Below are 14,617 nucleotides of genomic sequence, written 5' to 3' on the forward strand. Positions count from 1 at the left end.
TGTTTGAGTTGGTGTGTCTATAAATAATGGAGTGCGTTAAATAACAGCGCGCCCGAGTTTTGATAGATGCTCAGCAGGCAAACACTTACTTAATCACCTAGCTTCTCTGCAAGAGAGGTGGCTGCCCTGTCCGACATCAGAAGGAAGAAGGCTCAATGAGGTTTCTAAGGGGAGTCACACTGTGGCTGCCTGAAGTGCTTAAATGCCAAGACTCCTCAGCTGACGAATCCATTTTTCCATAATCGGGCCTTACCCTTCCTTTCGGACCTTATCTTCCATCTTCCTCTACCGGTGTACCTTCCGCTGTTGCCATGGTGACAACTTCACATTTTTTCCTGAATTTTCTTTGGCTGGCTTGACCTTTGGCTACTCCTGTTTCCCTCCTAGAAATTATCTCCCCCCCCCATGTCCCTCCAAAGACTGCTGGTGTCACATTCTCACTGTGACATCTCCTATAATAACCCATGCTCATTTACAGCTGCAGCATGCACACCTACGCCAGCTGTTTACTTCTCTCACCCTGGATGGGTTGTGATCCTGTTTGAACATTTCGTTTATATCGCTCTTACATGCAACAGCCTCCAAGTTATCATTCAAATTATCACTAAACACAATGCTGGGCAAAAGATGCTTGGGTAATAAAGGAGTGCTTTGCTTTGCTTTGCTTTTAAATTCACGTCAATATTGAGAGGGAAGCATAGTTCCAAGTGTGGTATTCTAGTAAACAAAGGACACAGTGAGATGGGGCACTGAGTAACATGCCTTTAAGTCTCTCCACAGCTTGTCATGGCTTGATAAGTTCTTTCGATGCTGAATAATATTCTGTTGTGTGGATAAACAGCTGTCTTTTATCATCTGTAGAGAATATACTGCAAGATCTCCAGTGGGTGTTTGAAGCCATACATAGTATAGAATCCTCTGTATACTTTGCTTTTTTTTTTTTCTAGACATAAGCTATTGAGTCACTAACAGGCTAGTGTGTACGATGTTGGTATGCTGGAAGGGGCGGTCCACATTCCGTGGGGGAGAGAGCAGAACAGCATGATGTTGTACCACAGTCTTCAGAACCACACAAAATCTAAAATACAGATTGTTCGTCCCTGGCGGTCAGCTTCAGGTCCCAAGAGGCCACTGTCGAACACCAGCAGAACCGGTCTGAATTGTTACATGCTTGGTCCTCTTTGTTGGCTGGAACGCAAATGAATTCCTTGCACCTGGGTGGTTAGACATCCATTCCCAAATTCCTATGACTAGACCTAAGCTATGGTTTATCTATCTCTGAGAGGTCCGCTCCTTATTTCTCTAGGAGCTTTTGCATCATTCTCTATTTCTGATACACATGCTTTCAGTTTCAAAAGATGATGTAATTAGCCTTAATAAAGAATCAGTTCTTATTTTCCTATTGATCTACTTCATCCTACAAGATCTAGCAACATCTGAAGTATATAATGAATGTTTGATAATGTCATAATTTTTCATAATTAATACTGTCCTTTAGGAGACAAAATCATATTTTACTTCGAAGTTACATTTCAACACAGAACATCTTTTCATTTCGTGTCTTTCAGCATCTCTTTCATCTAAATCAGTAGTACCACCCCTGTTCATAAGATTTATGGGTTTTCTTTTTCTTCTTAACCAAGTAAATTGTTTCTTTTTCTGTCTTTTTAAATCACTCAGTTGTATCCCAGAATACTACTCTGTTTTAAGTCTGCATTATAACTTGACTATAGTTCCATTGCCCTCAATAATTTTATATTTTCAGGATACTATATTCCCATTTTCTTATTAAAATTAATTATTGAGATACTAATTAATAATCACTAACACTGTAAGCTCACAGAGAGGAATATAAACAATGAAATACAACTAAATATGTTTATCTAAGAAGATTATAAACCAAAAATATGATTGTGATACTTGGTACAGATTTTTAAGTAAAAACAATCTTCAAGAGAAAAAAACTCTGAATTTGTTTAGACATATTTTATGCAATTTGTCTTTTAAGGAAAGAATATATTTCTGTGGGTGCACGTCTGTAATGTATATTTGCTTATCTCCTTCCTTCCTTCTTCCCTTTCTTTCTTTCTTTCTTCCTTCCTTCCTTTCTTCCTTCCTCCCTTCCTTCCTTCCTTCCTTCCTTTCTTTCTTTCTTTTTCTTCCTTTCAAAGATAGGATCTTACCATGTAACCGAAGCTTCGCTAAAATTTAGAATCTTTCTGCCTCAGCCTCATAGAACAGGCATGGATCACTACCACCAACTGTGATAGTTTGGGAGGGGAGTTTCGGTGGTGTGTATGTGTGCATATAGAGTTCATTGACCCCTTTAGTTGCTCTCAACTTATCTTTTTCTTGTTGTTTTGAGACAGAGTCTCTCAGATTTGGTAAAGGAGGCTAACCTAGGATTAGCCTGTCTCCACATGCCCCACCATCACCCAGCTCCGGAATCATAGGCATGCGCCACCACACCCAGCTTGTATGTTAGTGCTGGGCAACCAGAGTCTGGTCTTCACGTCTGCCTGGCAAGCATGTTCCCAATTGTTCAGTCTTCCCAACCCTGTTGGGATTTTCTTTTTGTTACTGTTTCTAAGGCTTCCCAGGGCTCCCTTCCAGTTGAAATGGTAAAGAAGAGAGCTTTCCTTTGTTGTGAATGGCAAGTGCCCTGGTGTCCCAGCAGACATAAGATTTTTCTTATTTTGCAATAAAACTTCCATTGTTTTATATTATAGCCCAAATTGTAGGCCCTTTAGACAGTAGAGGTCACTGAGGCTGGGGGTTACAGGTCTGTTGGTAGGGGACTTGTCTAGAACATATAAAGCTCTGGGAATCAAACACGAGGAATGTTTGAGTGTCACATGCCTGTTAGCCCAGCAACACTCAAGATGAAGGCAAGACAAGGAGAAGTTCAAGGTCATCCTTGACTACATAGTGAATACAAGGCAAGCCGTGACTATATGAAATCCTATCTCATAAAACTGGGTGGGGAGAAGGGGATCATCTCAGTGTGACTTTGTGAACCTGATTCTAAGACGGCACTTATTCTGCAGCTAATCAGAAGCCGTTCTCCCAGAAGTCTTAAGTAAGTTATGTGGCCTTGGCCTTTGGGTTGTTGTTTCCTCTTTGACTTTATTCTTTCTCTTGGAGATCTTTCTTATCTCACTGAAGATGTATTTGCACAGGCCCTAGCCCCAGCTACCCATCCAGGTTCCCCCACTTTCAGCTACCTCCTCAGACTCTCATTCAGGATGCTCAGGTCTCCACACCCCACACTCTCCACCTCAGTGTCTAGCCTTTACACATTTCAGAAAGTTGCTCATTTACCACCACAACAAAAAAAGTAAACACATCCCCATCCTCACCCGCACCTGCACACAGCCTTTCTGTGATGTAGACTAGAAGAGGGTGAGATGGAGACATTTACAATGCCCTTGCAAATGGAGATGTACAGACAACCACGTGCATACCGCATACTACCAGTCCTTAACGAAAGCATTCCGGTCTAGAGCAGACTCCAGCTCTCCGAGACTTGATTCAGATCACAGAATCACAGACATCGCCCTGCAGGAAATGACATATAAAATTTCAGCAAAGTAGGTTTAGTTCGATTACAGACAGAAGTGGACAAGAAACCCTTCTTGTATTCGCCCCTGATAGAACCTGAGTAAGCCCATGCTGGTGGCACTGATCCATAGTCAGAGCTGCACATCTGGAAATGCTTTGCTCCATCTGTGGTGGGGTTGCAGACTCCTGTTCCTTCTACACCATTTCCCATGACTTCAGCTTACTTCGCTTTTGTTTTCTTTAGTGAAACTATTTAACCCCCGGGGGTTTCAGGTTTTGTTTTGTTGTTTTCAAGGAATAGGCATGCATGAGACTTCCTCATAGTGTTTTTTTATAATGCACCTGAATTTAACTTTCTTATATTTCTTTCAGTGTCCAGTCCTGCAGAGAGGATGTGAAAGTCAATAAGAACAAATATCTGACTAACACTATGGGATAATGTTTTAGAAATCCCTTAGACACACTGCTTTGGCATTCATTTTAATTGGTTTAATATTCATTTTAATCTTCCATTTCAAGGGTTTGATTTCACTTATTTCATGTAATATTAAATGTCACAAAGCATGCAAGGTTACATGTTGGTTTCATAGTACTTACTGTCATCCTATGTAATTAAGGAAATGGATGTTATTCCTAATTCTTAAGCAAGTTATGAGGCCTTGGCCTTTGGGTTGTTGTTTCCTCTTTGACTTTATTCTTTCCCTTGGAGATCTTTCTTATCTCATTGAAGATGTATTTGCACAGGCCCTAGCCCCAGCTACCCATCCAGGTTCCCCCACTTTCAGCTACCTCCTCAGACTCTCATTCAGGATCCTCAGGTCTCCACACCCCACACTCTCCACCTCAGTGTCTGGCCTTCATGTTTCAGAAAATTGACTGTTTACCACCTCAAATTTTCTGTATTTGCTTATCCTCTGAAACCTCTCAGGATCTCCCCCACCCTCACCCCCACCCCCGCTTCGAAATCAGTACCTTTTATGACCCTTAAAAACTGTAAATAAATACCTCAGATAATGTTTATCCCTCTATATCCGTTATTATCATTAGTAGGATTTTTTCTCTCTATTATTGTGTTAATTTGCTTTTCCTTGCTGTGGTAAAAACACTGGCCAAAACCAACTTGAGTAAGAAAGGGTTTATTTCACATTGCAGCCTCTGGTCTATCATCTAAGAAGTCAGGACAAGAACTCAAGGCAGGAACCTGGAGGCAAGAACAGAAGCAGAGAGAGGAGAAGGAAGACTGCTTACTGGCTTGCTTCCTCCGGCTCCTTCAGCTACCTTTCTTAGACAACCTGGGACTCCTTACCCAGAGATGGACCCTCTCATAGTGGACTAGACCCTCCTCCATCAAATAGCTATTAAAAAAGTGCACCACAGACAGGTCCACAGGCCAATCTGACAGAGCGTTTCATTAATCAAAGACCCTCTTCTCATAGATACCACTCAATAATTATTTGAGTGAAAGGAAAGTGGTATCTTTCATAGATTAAAAAAATGAATGTTCTTCAGTGAAATGTTTGTTAAAGGATTTGTCCTAATACTGGAAAACATTTGCTTTAAAACTCAAAAATATATTTCTGGAAGCTTCTAGACATATTGATTGAAGATTTCTTGGGTTCAAAAGTCACAAATGTCAATGCACTCTCCAGAGGAGTCTTATCAATACTGAAGGGTGAGACTCCTTGGCTGCTGTCAGAACCATGTCCCCCATTTTCCTCCACAGACACTTAATCTCAATTTTTGCTTCAAAAACATTATTATGTATCAAAGTCCTTCTGAGGGTTAAGACAAATTATCATGATACTGGCTAGCTAGTAAAAGATTCTATCTTGCTACACGCAAGCAAAACTATGTCTATTAAAACCCATATTGCACTCATAAAAGTACGTAGCACACTACGCAGGAAGAGTGTGCAGTCAAAGGGAAAGAAATAAGTTACATATGTACAAGTTTATTGAACAGAGAGAATGATAAAGGATGGCCCATGGATCACATAGTTGCACTATTTATCTTTGGAGAACCTGCTCATTATTCAGTCCATGAAAGTCGACAGCCTTTTAAAATATTGGTAGTAATTCCATATACTAGATGGCAGGAAGAAGAGGAGGGGCTGGATGCCACACAGCTCCACCACTAACATCCAATAAGTCAATATATATGGGAACCAGGTCCCTGTTGCCCATGTAAATTTTCCTACAGCCCTGCACATACACCCTCTCTTCTTTCGGAGACAAACTACTCACATCTTGAAACAGCCCAGAGGGTATTACCAAGCACCAATACAAGAGAAAGTAATCCTGGGGTCTGGAAGATGGAGGGGGTGGGGGTGGGGGGCGAAACCAGTGGCAATGCCAGCCAGCAAGATATGGAAAGAACTGAATGCCTCCGAGAGAAAGAGAAAGTTAACAAACAGGACCGAAAGTGTTCAGACAGGGGTGGGAAAATGCCGCAGGAGCATCATCTTCTTCACAATTTTGTCATCATAGAAAGCACCCAGTGACACCAAGAAAACATACCCTAAAAACAGACATGCTTTGTGTCCTGTAGGGAGGCCACACACAGTTAGCTTCCCCTCAGTGGAACGACCGGTCCCTACTCCACATTGATCTAAGTGCAGCCAAACATTGGCCCTCTGTTCTCTCTGGCTCCCACTTCCTCTTCCCTGCACTTGAAAGCCCTGATAAAGGGAAACCCTGGGAGCAAGTGATGTTGGTATGTGCTGCCTTCCTGCCCTGCCTGTTTGGTTGTCTCAGGATTTCCTCTCTCTAGATCTTGAGAGCACGTCCTTTGAGTGTGCAGACAGCCTGCTGAACAAGATAAGTGGTGAGCCCCACGCTGTAAAATTCTCAAGCTACTCTGGACACTTGAGCTGAGGGAGAGGTCACCTGAGCTGGAGTTGTCCAACGAGGCTGGAGTGCAAAGGCAGATGGGCGCCTTGACACTGGAAAGGAGGCTCTGAGGCATTTCTAGGCAAAGAGAATGTTGGCAATGTCAGGACTGTGGGAATGCATGAGGCTTGATGATGCAATTGTGCGGCTTGCCAGCTGGAGCCCAAACTTGTGTTGGGAGAGAAAAATAAAGAGAGCAAGAGAGAAACAGGATGATTCCCAGCTTCCACAGGCCTTGGAGAGTCATTATAACTTTTAGTAAGAACACTAAATCTTATAATCAGTGGAATTACCCCAGCTGCAAGATCTAGATATCCCTATTCTAAACTTCTATTCAACAGCAAAAAAGAAAAAAATTAAAAGGCAGGAACAGTTTATTTTAAATGACGTGCTACCATACCAGAAATCATTTGATAATGATCACTATCACTTTTTTAAAAAGGACTTGACTGGACAGAGTTGAATATTTTCAAGTTATGTTTTTTGTTTTGCCTGACAGGTTTTGTTAAAATTAGCTTCTATGTTATTATAGCTCAACCATTTCTTTGATAGCAAATGACATCATTAAGATAAAGAAAAGATAGCAGGAATTTAGAGAAATAAAGAAAAATATGCGCGTCTAAAGAAGTTAAATTTTCCCACTGATTTCAAAGCCTGCGACCCTTGTATGAAATGCCAACCATTTTCTACAGCATAGCTAGATGCGAAGATTTAAGTAACGACACTTCACACTTACATGGCAAGGTTTCCATTTCACTTCCTGCCACAGCGATCCTTTGTCTTTTTCTTTTAATATTTTAGCTTGCAGGGTTCTTGCATCATTGACACCATCGTCTTCGGGCCAGATGGGAACCACTCACTCACTTATTCTGCATGAAATTCCAAAGGCAAAAGCACTTCCGTTTCCCTGACAGGGTGTTTTCCTTTTTCTGCTTGAAATAGTGATGGTGCTTACCAGTGCGGCACTGCCATGTAAATAATAAAAAAAAGAAAAAAAAAAGGAGCCAATGGCGTTCCTGTGAGCCACGGGGTGCTAGTCGGTGCGCTTTCTACCAAAACACTAAAATAATTGACCTACAAATTTTGGCTTGCACTACTGGCCCGTGCAGTACAGGAGCAGCCACTGTTTGGCCTCGTGGTGGTACATTACACTCTGGTGGGAGTGCGGAAGTTGGGGTTGGGGGGAACTGTTGCCGCTGTGACCCAGGAAACACAAAAGGAATAAGGAGAGGATCTCACAATCCCTTTCAAGGGTGACTGTAATGACCCAAAGACTTCCCACGGGGTCCAGCCCTTGAGGCTCTACCACCTCCCAGCTGTGCCCCCACCCCCCCACCCTGAGAACCAATCTTTTAAGACATCTGCCTTTGAGGGATCGTCACCAACCCAACTGTAGCACAGAGGCTGGTTCAGAAGTGAACAAAAATATGTTCATCCTCAATCACCATCTCATAACACCTTATAGGTATATTTCAAAATGAGGTTTCCCAAACTTTTAATCATGACCAATTTTTTTTTCACCCAGACCATCATAAAGTATAATTTTATTAGTTAGGGTTACTAGTTCTATGATGAGATACAATGACCAAAAGCAAGTTGGGGAGGAAAGGGTTTGTTTGACTTATGCCTCCACATTGCTGTTCATCACCGAAGGACGTCAGGACAGGAATTAAGACAGAGCAGTAGCTGCTGCAGAGGCCATGGAGGAGACCTGCTCACAGCTTGTCCCTCCTGGCTTGTTCAGACTGCTTTTTTATAGAACCCAGGAACCCAGCCCAGGGGTAGCACCACCCACAATAGTCTGAATCCTCCCCCATCAATCACTAATTAAGAAAATGCCCTACAGGCCAACCTACAGTCAGGTCTTATGGAGGCCTTTTCTCAGCCAAGGTTCCCTCCTCTCATGATGATAGCTTGCATCAAGTTGACATGAAACTAGCCAGAACAACGGTGAAAACAGAGTAATGTAAAAAATAAAATTCAAGAAGAACACTATGGAAGTATAAGCTGAAGTGGCTTACCATTAGAATCAAGGAGACACAAAAAGTGTTGAGCAACCTAAGCATTTTGGAATGATTCCTCTCAGTTGTTCATCTCAAACCAGCCACTGGCCACACACTGAAGAGACTCCCAGAGCAGGACGCCCAAGTAAGCCAAGGAGCTGGGAGGGCAGGGCAAAGGCTTCCTAAGGCCTAGTTCAAGAGACAGGAAAGTCATGTGGGCGTCCAATTTCTTTAATGGCTACCATGGATTTTTCTGTTGTTGTTGTTTTGTTTTTTTTTCCATCTATTAACAAGAGGATTCCACCCCCTCCCAAAATGACTTTTTCCAGAAGGGGTACTTGTGAGAAGTCTCTACTGCCCTTCACCATCTGCAAGGTCCTTCTGGCCATTGCATGTTCAACCTGCACTGTGGATGCTCTTAGCCATGACGTGTGGGGCCATTGTTCCCTGCGCAGTTCTAACTTAGCTGATCCTCTCTTGAAGCCTCCCTCCTTCTTCTGAGGGCCTTTTCTTTCTTCCTTCCTCTGATTTCTTCTCCTTTCCTCTGGGTATGGCATCAGAACAGTAGGAGCTTCTCTTTTTTCCTGTGCTTTTTTTTATTTAAAATGTAACATTTATTTAAAATATTTAAGATTACATTATTTAAAATACTTAAAATAGCTTTTAGGTTATCTTTATTGAGAAGTATCTCTGAAATATATATGTTCTTTTGTTGCTAAAGGTAGCAAATGCCTGTTCACTTAAATAAGTATATTTTTTAATGTTTTACCATGTGCTTTGAAACGTAATACGTATTTCACACAAGTAACATATCCCAATATAATAATAGCCTACTTTTATTAAGTTGAAATGTTTGTATTCTATTTTACTGCACACATTGATAGTAATCAGTATTCAATATGAAATGAATCTGTCAAGATAAAGTTCAAGTTTTTCTATATTATTATTAATATAAGTAATAATAATAATAGTGTCTTATTATAATACAGTGTGATCCAGTTATCACATCACTATGGACTATGTACATACCTGTGTCATGTCACTTCCTCCTTGGTGTGAGAAAAACCACCTCCTATTCATCTCCCTGTGAAGATGTACATCTATCTGGCTTTCAGTTATGCAGTTCTGATGACTGGCATCTCTTAGAGAACTGTAAAAGATAGTGATGTTTGAATACTAAGATTATATTCTCAATTCTATCATTTCCAGATATTCCATCAAGTGCTTATTTATAAAACTCATCCATTTTCAGTTAAGCTTCTTTTTTATTTGTAAAAGTACTTTACTAGATATAATAACACTCCTTTGGGTTTTTGGTTTTTTTTTTGCATTGCAAGTGTTTCCCTAGTTTATTGTTTTGCTACTTTTTAATCACCCCACAAAACATATGTCTCATGCATGTAAATGGAGTATGGTTACGGTACCCCAACTTTGGCACCTTTATGACTCATACATCATGTGATTAATGACACCCCATCCACACTCCCACCCCAGCCTTCTGAAATCACTGTGTAAGTCTCTTTCCTATAATCATGACTTTTGCATAACTGTCTACAAATGAGAAGAGGTGTTATAGTGTGTGTGTGTGTGTGTGTGTGTGTGTGTGTGTGTGTGTGTGTGTGTATAGTGTCTATATATTTCATTCCTCTAGAATAATACTGGAATATTGGGGACTGTGATTAGTTAACTAGAATATATTTAACTATATATATAATATATTATATAATAATATTAAATAATATATATATTATTTATGTATAATACATTAAGACTTCTGAAGTATTTACAAATTAGTTCTCAGTATGGTCCATCTTTTGCAGTTCAATGGCAGTCTGTCTACAAGCAGCTCTGTTTTGCTTTTTCCTGGTGGTCAGTGTAGCTGAAAACTCTTTTATGCACTTATTGCCATGCATGACCCTTCTTTTGTGAAGTAAATTTCAGTCTCTTTGCTCATGTGTTGAAACATACTTGGAGGACCTCTCCAAGTCTTATGGATATACTGCTGCATTTAGATGTGTAGCCGGTGGTTTATTTAACCTTCATGTTTATTTAAGGCAGTGGTTCTCAACCTTCCTAATGCTCTGGCCCTGTAATACAGTTCCTCACATTTTGGTGACCTCCAACCATAAAATTATTTTGTTACTACTTCATAATTTTAAGCTTTCTAGTCTTATGAATCATAATGAAAATATCTGTGCTTTCTGCCACATGTATCATGTGATTAATTTTAGGTGACTGCTGTGAAAGGGTCACTTGACCCCCAAAGGGATCTCAACCCACAGGTTGAGAACCACTGATTTCAGGTGTGAGGTGAGGGTCAGGATTTGGTTCTTTTTCTAAACAGTTATACAATTCTCTTGTGATCATGCTGTACCTACTCTTTATTTCTAGCTAAGCCAACTAGAAATTAATCACTTTTATTGACCTCTCCAAAAAACTAAATTTTGATAATTCTACTTGTTTTTCTGCTTTCAATTTTAATGAGTTCTGCTTGTATCTTTATTATTTCCATTATTCTCTTGTGAGATCTAGAGAATCCTTTAGTCTAGGACTAATTGAGCCTCATTGTTGGCGTGACTAGTCTAGAGATCCTCACAAAGGCTCATGTATCTCATGAGTTCTCTTCACAGTGGCTGATGGGAGCTTCAGGAAGGGATCTGCCTACTGAATCCTGGTTTATCTTTACTGGCCTTAGAAAGGTCCTTCTCATGCCTAAACCAGATTGCTACTTTGACAAAAGCAGGAGAAGTCTCTCTGCAGAGACACAGAGCTCAGTCTCTCTGTCACTTCATCTTTGGTACCCCCTTCTGCGAATGCTAGCTCATCTCTCACCTTTGCCTCAAGACTGTCAGGCCATGTTTGGGCTTCCTTTTTGGTGGCCTAAAACTTGATACCAGTAAACAATTGAGCTTGAGACAATAGTAGGGTCTCAACTTACTTTTTATTTTTATTTTTATTATTTTAGCTTTCTCTCACAGATAACAGTCCATATGTACTTTGTTTAATTTCTGTATTAATCTACCTTATATTTTTTTTAGGTTTTTAGGGGGAATGAATATTACATGTATTTGTATATCAGTAGGACTCCTTCATGCACAGCCAAGTCAAATTGCAGGCAACTTTTTAGAAAACACTATAGCCTTGTGTGGTAATAATGTTCCGGCTCTTCTCTCAATGTGTGATATGTACTAATAATATGGCTGAAAAGCTATAATCAATGTTTCATTAACATCAAGAGGTACATAAATTCCTAGTTGGTCTGAATTTTATATTATCCCTAAATGAACATGATTGAGTGTGTAAAATCATCCAACTTTATTTTGATTTTATTAGTGGTTTAGTCATGTCATTTGAGGTGATAATTCTTATAATCCATAGAGTAATAGCATCTAGCAGTTATTCACGGACATTTATTGCAATAAGTATATTTTATGTGAAAGTAAAACAGAAGACATGAACTTTTTATTTCTCAGAAGGAAGTCCTAGTGTTCAAAATCCACAAAATATTGATAATGTTTAATCCCAATTTCAATAGCAAGATGCATAAGATAACTAGTATGTATGAATTGGGATATACACAATTTAAAGGCAGGTTAAGTAGTCACAATGAGCAGGGAAATGGCATAACTACATTGAGATGCTGAACTCCTTTACTTAATAAAATACTAGATTTGGATGCTGTAAAGAATAAAGGATGGGGAAATAAAAATGAATAAGAAGAACAAAAAAAATTAAAAATGAAGAATAAGAGAAAGACTTATTCCCTCTGCAATTTTAAGTGTACCTAAAATTTATTTTATTCTTACATACTCAGGTCTTCCTAAAACAGTATAGATTGTAAGTGTATGATTTATTTCTGATTGTGTGGTGGTATCTTTGCTTGCTTTTTGTAGAAATTAGGACAAAATCAGGACAAAAATGAGATCATGACATAGAAAAAAGTCTGGGGACATCACTTCTTCCTTTTCCTCCGGGGTTAAGAAACTTTAATGAAGTTTATTACCAAAGAGATTCTCAACCAGAATATAATCCCCACAGCTCCAAATGCAGAAACAGATCAAGACATAAAATTGCCACTAATCAAAGCAAATGTGTATGTACGTCATGACATTACTAGTGAAAACAGGCATCATTACCATACACTCTACATGTCAGATGTGAGTTTTTGAAGTAAACATGCTGTAGACATTCCTTAAACTAAAATATGCTTCCTTCTTTCTACAAATTCCATTTGCCCTGGCCTTTCAGATAACTACACAAGGGAGAACATCTCTGTGAAGTCACAGTCCTTTAGGCACACTTATGCTGGATTAGGCATTGCCATTCACTGAGCTGGTTGTCCAGTTGTGAAAACCAGATCACTAATAAGGGTTAACCAAATGGTGTCTTAGTAAGCGCCTACCAATTAGTCTTTTTAAAAAAAATTCCCATTTCCTATCGTTATTCATATTATTTAGAAAGCATATACTAGCACTTTGGGCAGTCTTGAATGTTACAATTGATTCATGAAAGCAAGTTGCATCATAAGACCAAAGTGCATTTATGCTACACAGCTTTGGAAAAGAAGGTGTCCCTGACACTAAACCACAGGAAATGGGACCTAGACACACCATAAAATAGTAAAATGTGTTTGCTTCCAAGACCAAATTAATAAATTACACAGAATTGGATAAGATCTTTAATACACTAGTAAGGCAAGATAATTGTCTGAAAGGGAAACAATTAGGGACCTACTTAAATCAAACTCTCTAGGTTTAAATACAGATAAGAATCTCTGCTCCCCAGGGATCAGGAAGAGTTTTCCCAGCTTTGCCTAACCAGAGAGTGGCTCTGACTATGGCTGACATTTGCTTTTATCACGAAAAATAAAGAACTGCAAAACTGTGAAATCATTTCTCACACAATTCCAGCGGGATCTTGTGTGGAACACTGCATCTCCCTTTCCCATGCGCCCAGCTAAGGCAGAGCTGGTTTTCACAAACTGCCCTCACTCACCTCTCAGGAACATAAAAACTGGGGTTGTTTCAAACTTGGCAGAATTTACTTGAGGAATTACTATCTAAACTCTAGTTTCTAAATGACAGTTTATCTGTCCTGCCTCGGGTTAATATGGAATGTCGACTTGGTTAAGAAACACCCAGGCTATAAGTTGGTTTGTGTTTGTGGGGACATTTCTTGAGAGGATTGACAGAGAACAAAGAACTGCCCTAAATATGGGTGGCACCATTCCATAGACTGGGGGCCCAAATGATAAAAGAGAGAAAAGAAAAACACACTAGTATGCACTGCCATTCACTTCTCCCCTTCCTTGTGGTTGCCAAGGACCAAGTCCCTCCCACAGCCAGGCCTGCCACCATTCCTTTGAAGTGTGAGCCAGAATAAGCCTTCACCCTTAAGTTACTTCTTATCCAGAATAAAGCTGCAGAGATTAGAAAATCAGCTAATACAGATGCAAAACGTTTCTAATGGACTACAAGAGTAGACGTATTAATGATGATAATAATAATAAGTTTAAATCAGCTCTAAATTAAAATGGTTTTAATATCATATCCATGATATGTGGCTGAGATGTAGCCATACGGTTGAAACAGCCTCACAACAAAATATCAGCTGGACAAGGTTTCAGGAATAAGGATACAAGATTCCAGCTCTACACTTGGCTATAATAAAATTGGCAGGTAAAGCCCATCTTGATTAAAAACATTTATCTGGCTTTAAAAAAAAACAATGTTTATCTGGCAGGCTGTGATGGTATATCTATATATCCAGCAGTGGAGAATAAAAGCTGGGACAGGAGGATGAGGAATGTGAGGTCAACGGAATCAACATAGCAATGAGGGTAGGGGACAGACAGAAACTGAGAGACACAGAGAGAAGACCAAGGGAGGGGGTAAGGCCATTAATATACACCCTCACTCCTCAAGCTGTTAATAAAAGTTACAGCTAATTTCACAAAAACTTCTTAGACAGGAGGCTCATGAAATAGCTCGGTGGGTAAAGGTGTTTACCACCAAGCCTGACAGTCAGAGTTCCATCCCAAGGTCTCATTTAGTAGAAGGAGAGACTCAACTCCTACATTAAGTTACCTTCTGATCTAGACAAGAATACCATGTCGCAGTTGCATGTATCAACATACACACACACACACACACACACACACACACA

At 39.9% G+C, this 14,617-nt stretch overlaps 1 protein-coding gene across 3 annotated transcripts in view; it reads left to right on the plus strand.

The window, feature by feature from the left end:
- Positions 1 to 14,617, plus strand: part of Dlc1 (DLC1 Rho GTPase activating protein) — a 382,113-nt gene that overhangs the window by 185,429 nt on the left and 182,067 nt on the right. Inside the window, exon 6 of one of the 3 annotated variants that reach the window (XM_042262901.2) lies at positions 4,714 to 10,102. The exons of the other annotated variants lie outside the window; for them this stretch is intronic. Coding sequence (XP_042118835.2) covers positions 4,714 to 4,889 — 176 coding nt within the window. The 3' untranslated portion in view covers positions 4,890 to 10,102. Of the gene's footprint in view, positions 1 to 4,713; positions 10,103 to 14,617 lie in introns of those variants that run through there. 3 annotated transcript variants of the gene reach the window in all.

This window comes from Peromyscus maniculatus, chromosome 17, assembly GCF_049852395.1.
Source record: "Peromyscus maniculatus bairdii isolate BWxNUB_F1_BW_parent chromosome 17, HU_Pman_BW_mat_3.1, whole genome shotgun sequence".
In the NCBI taxonomy this organism is placed as follows: Eukaryota; Metazoa; Chordata; class Mammalia; order Rodentia; family Cricetidae; genus Peromyscus; species Peromyscus maniculatus.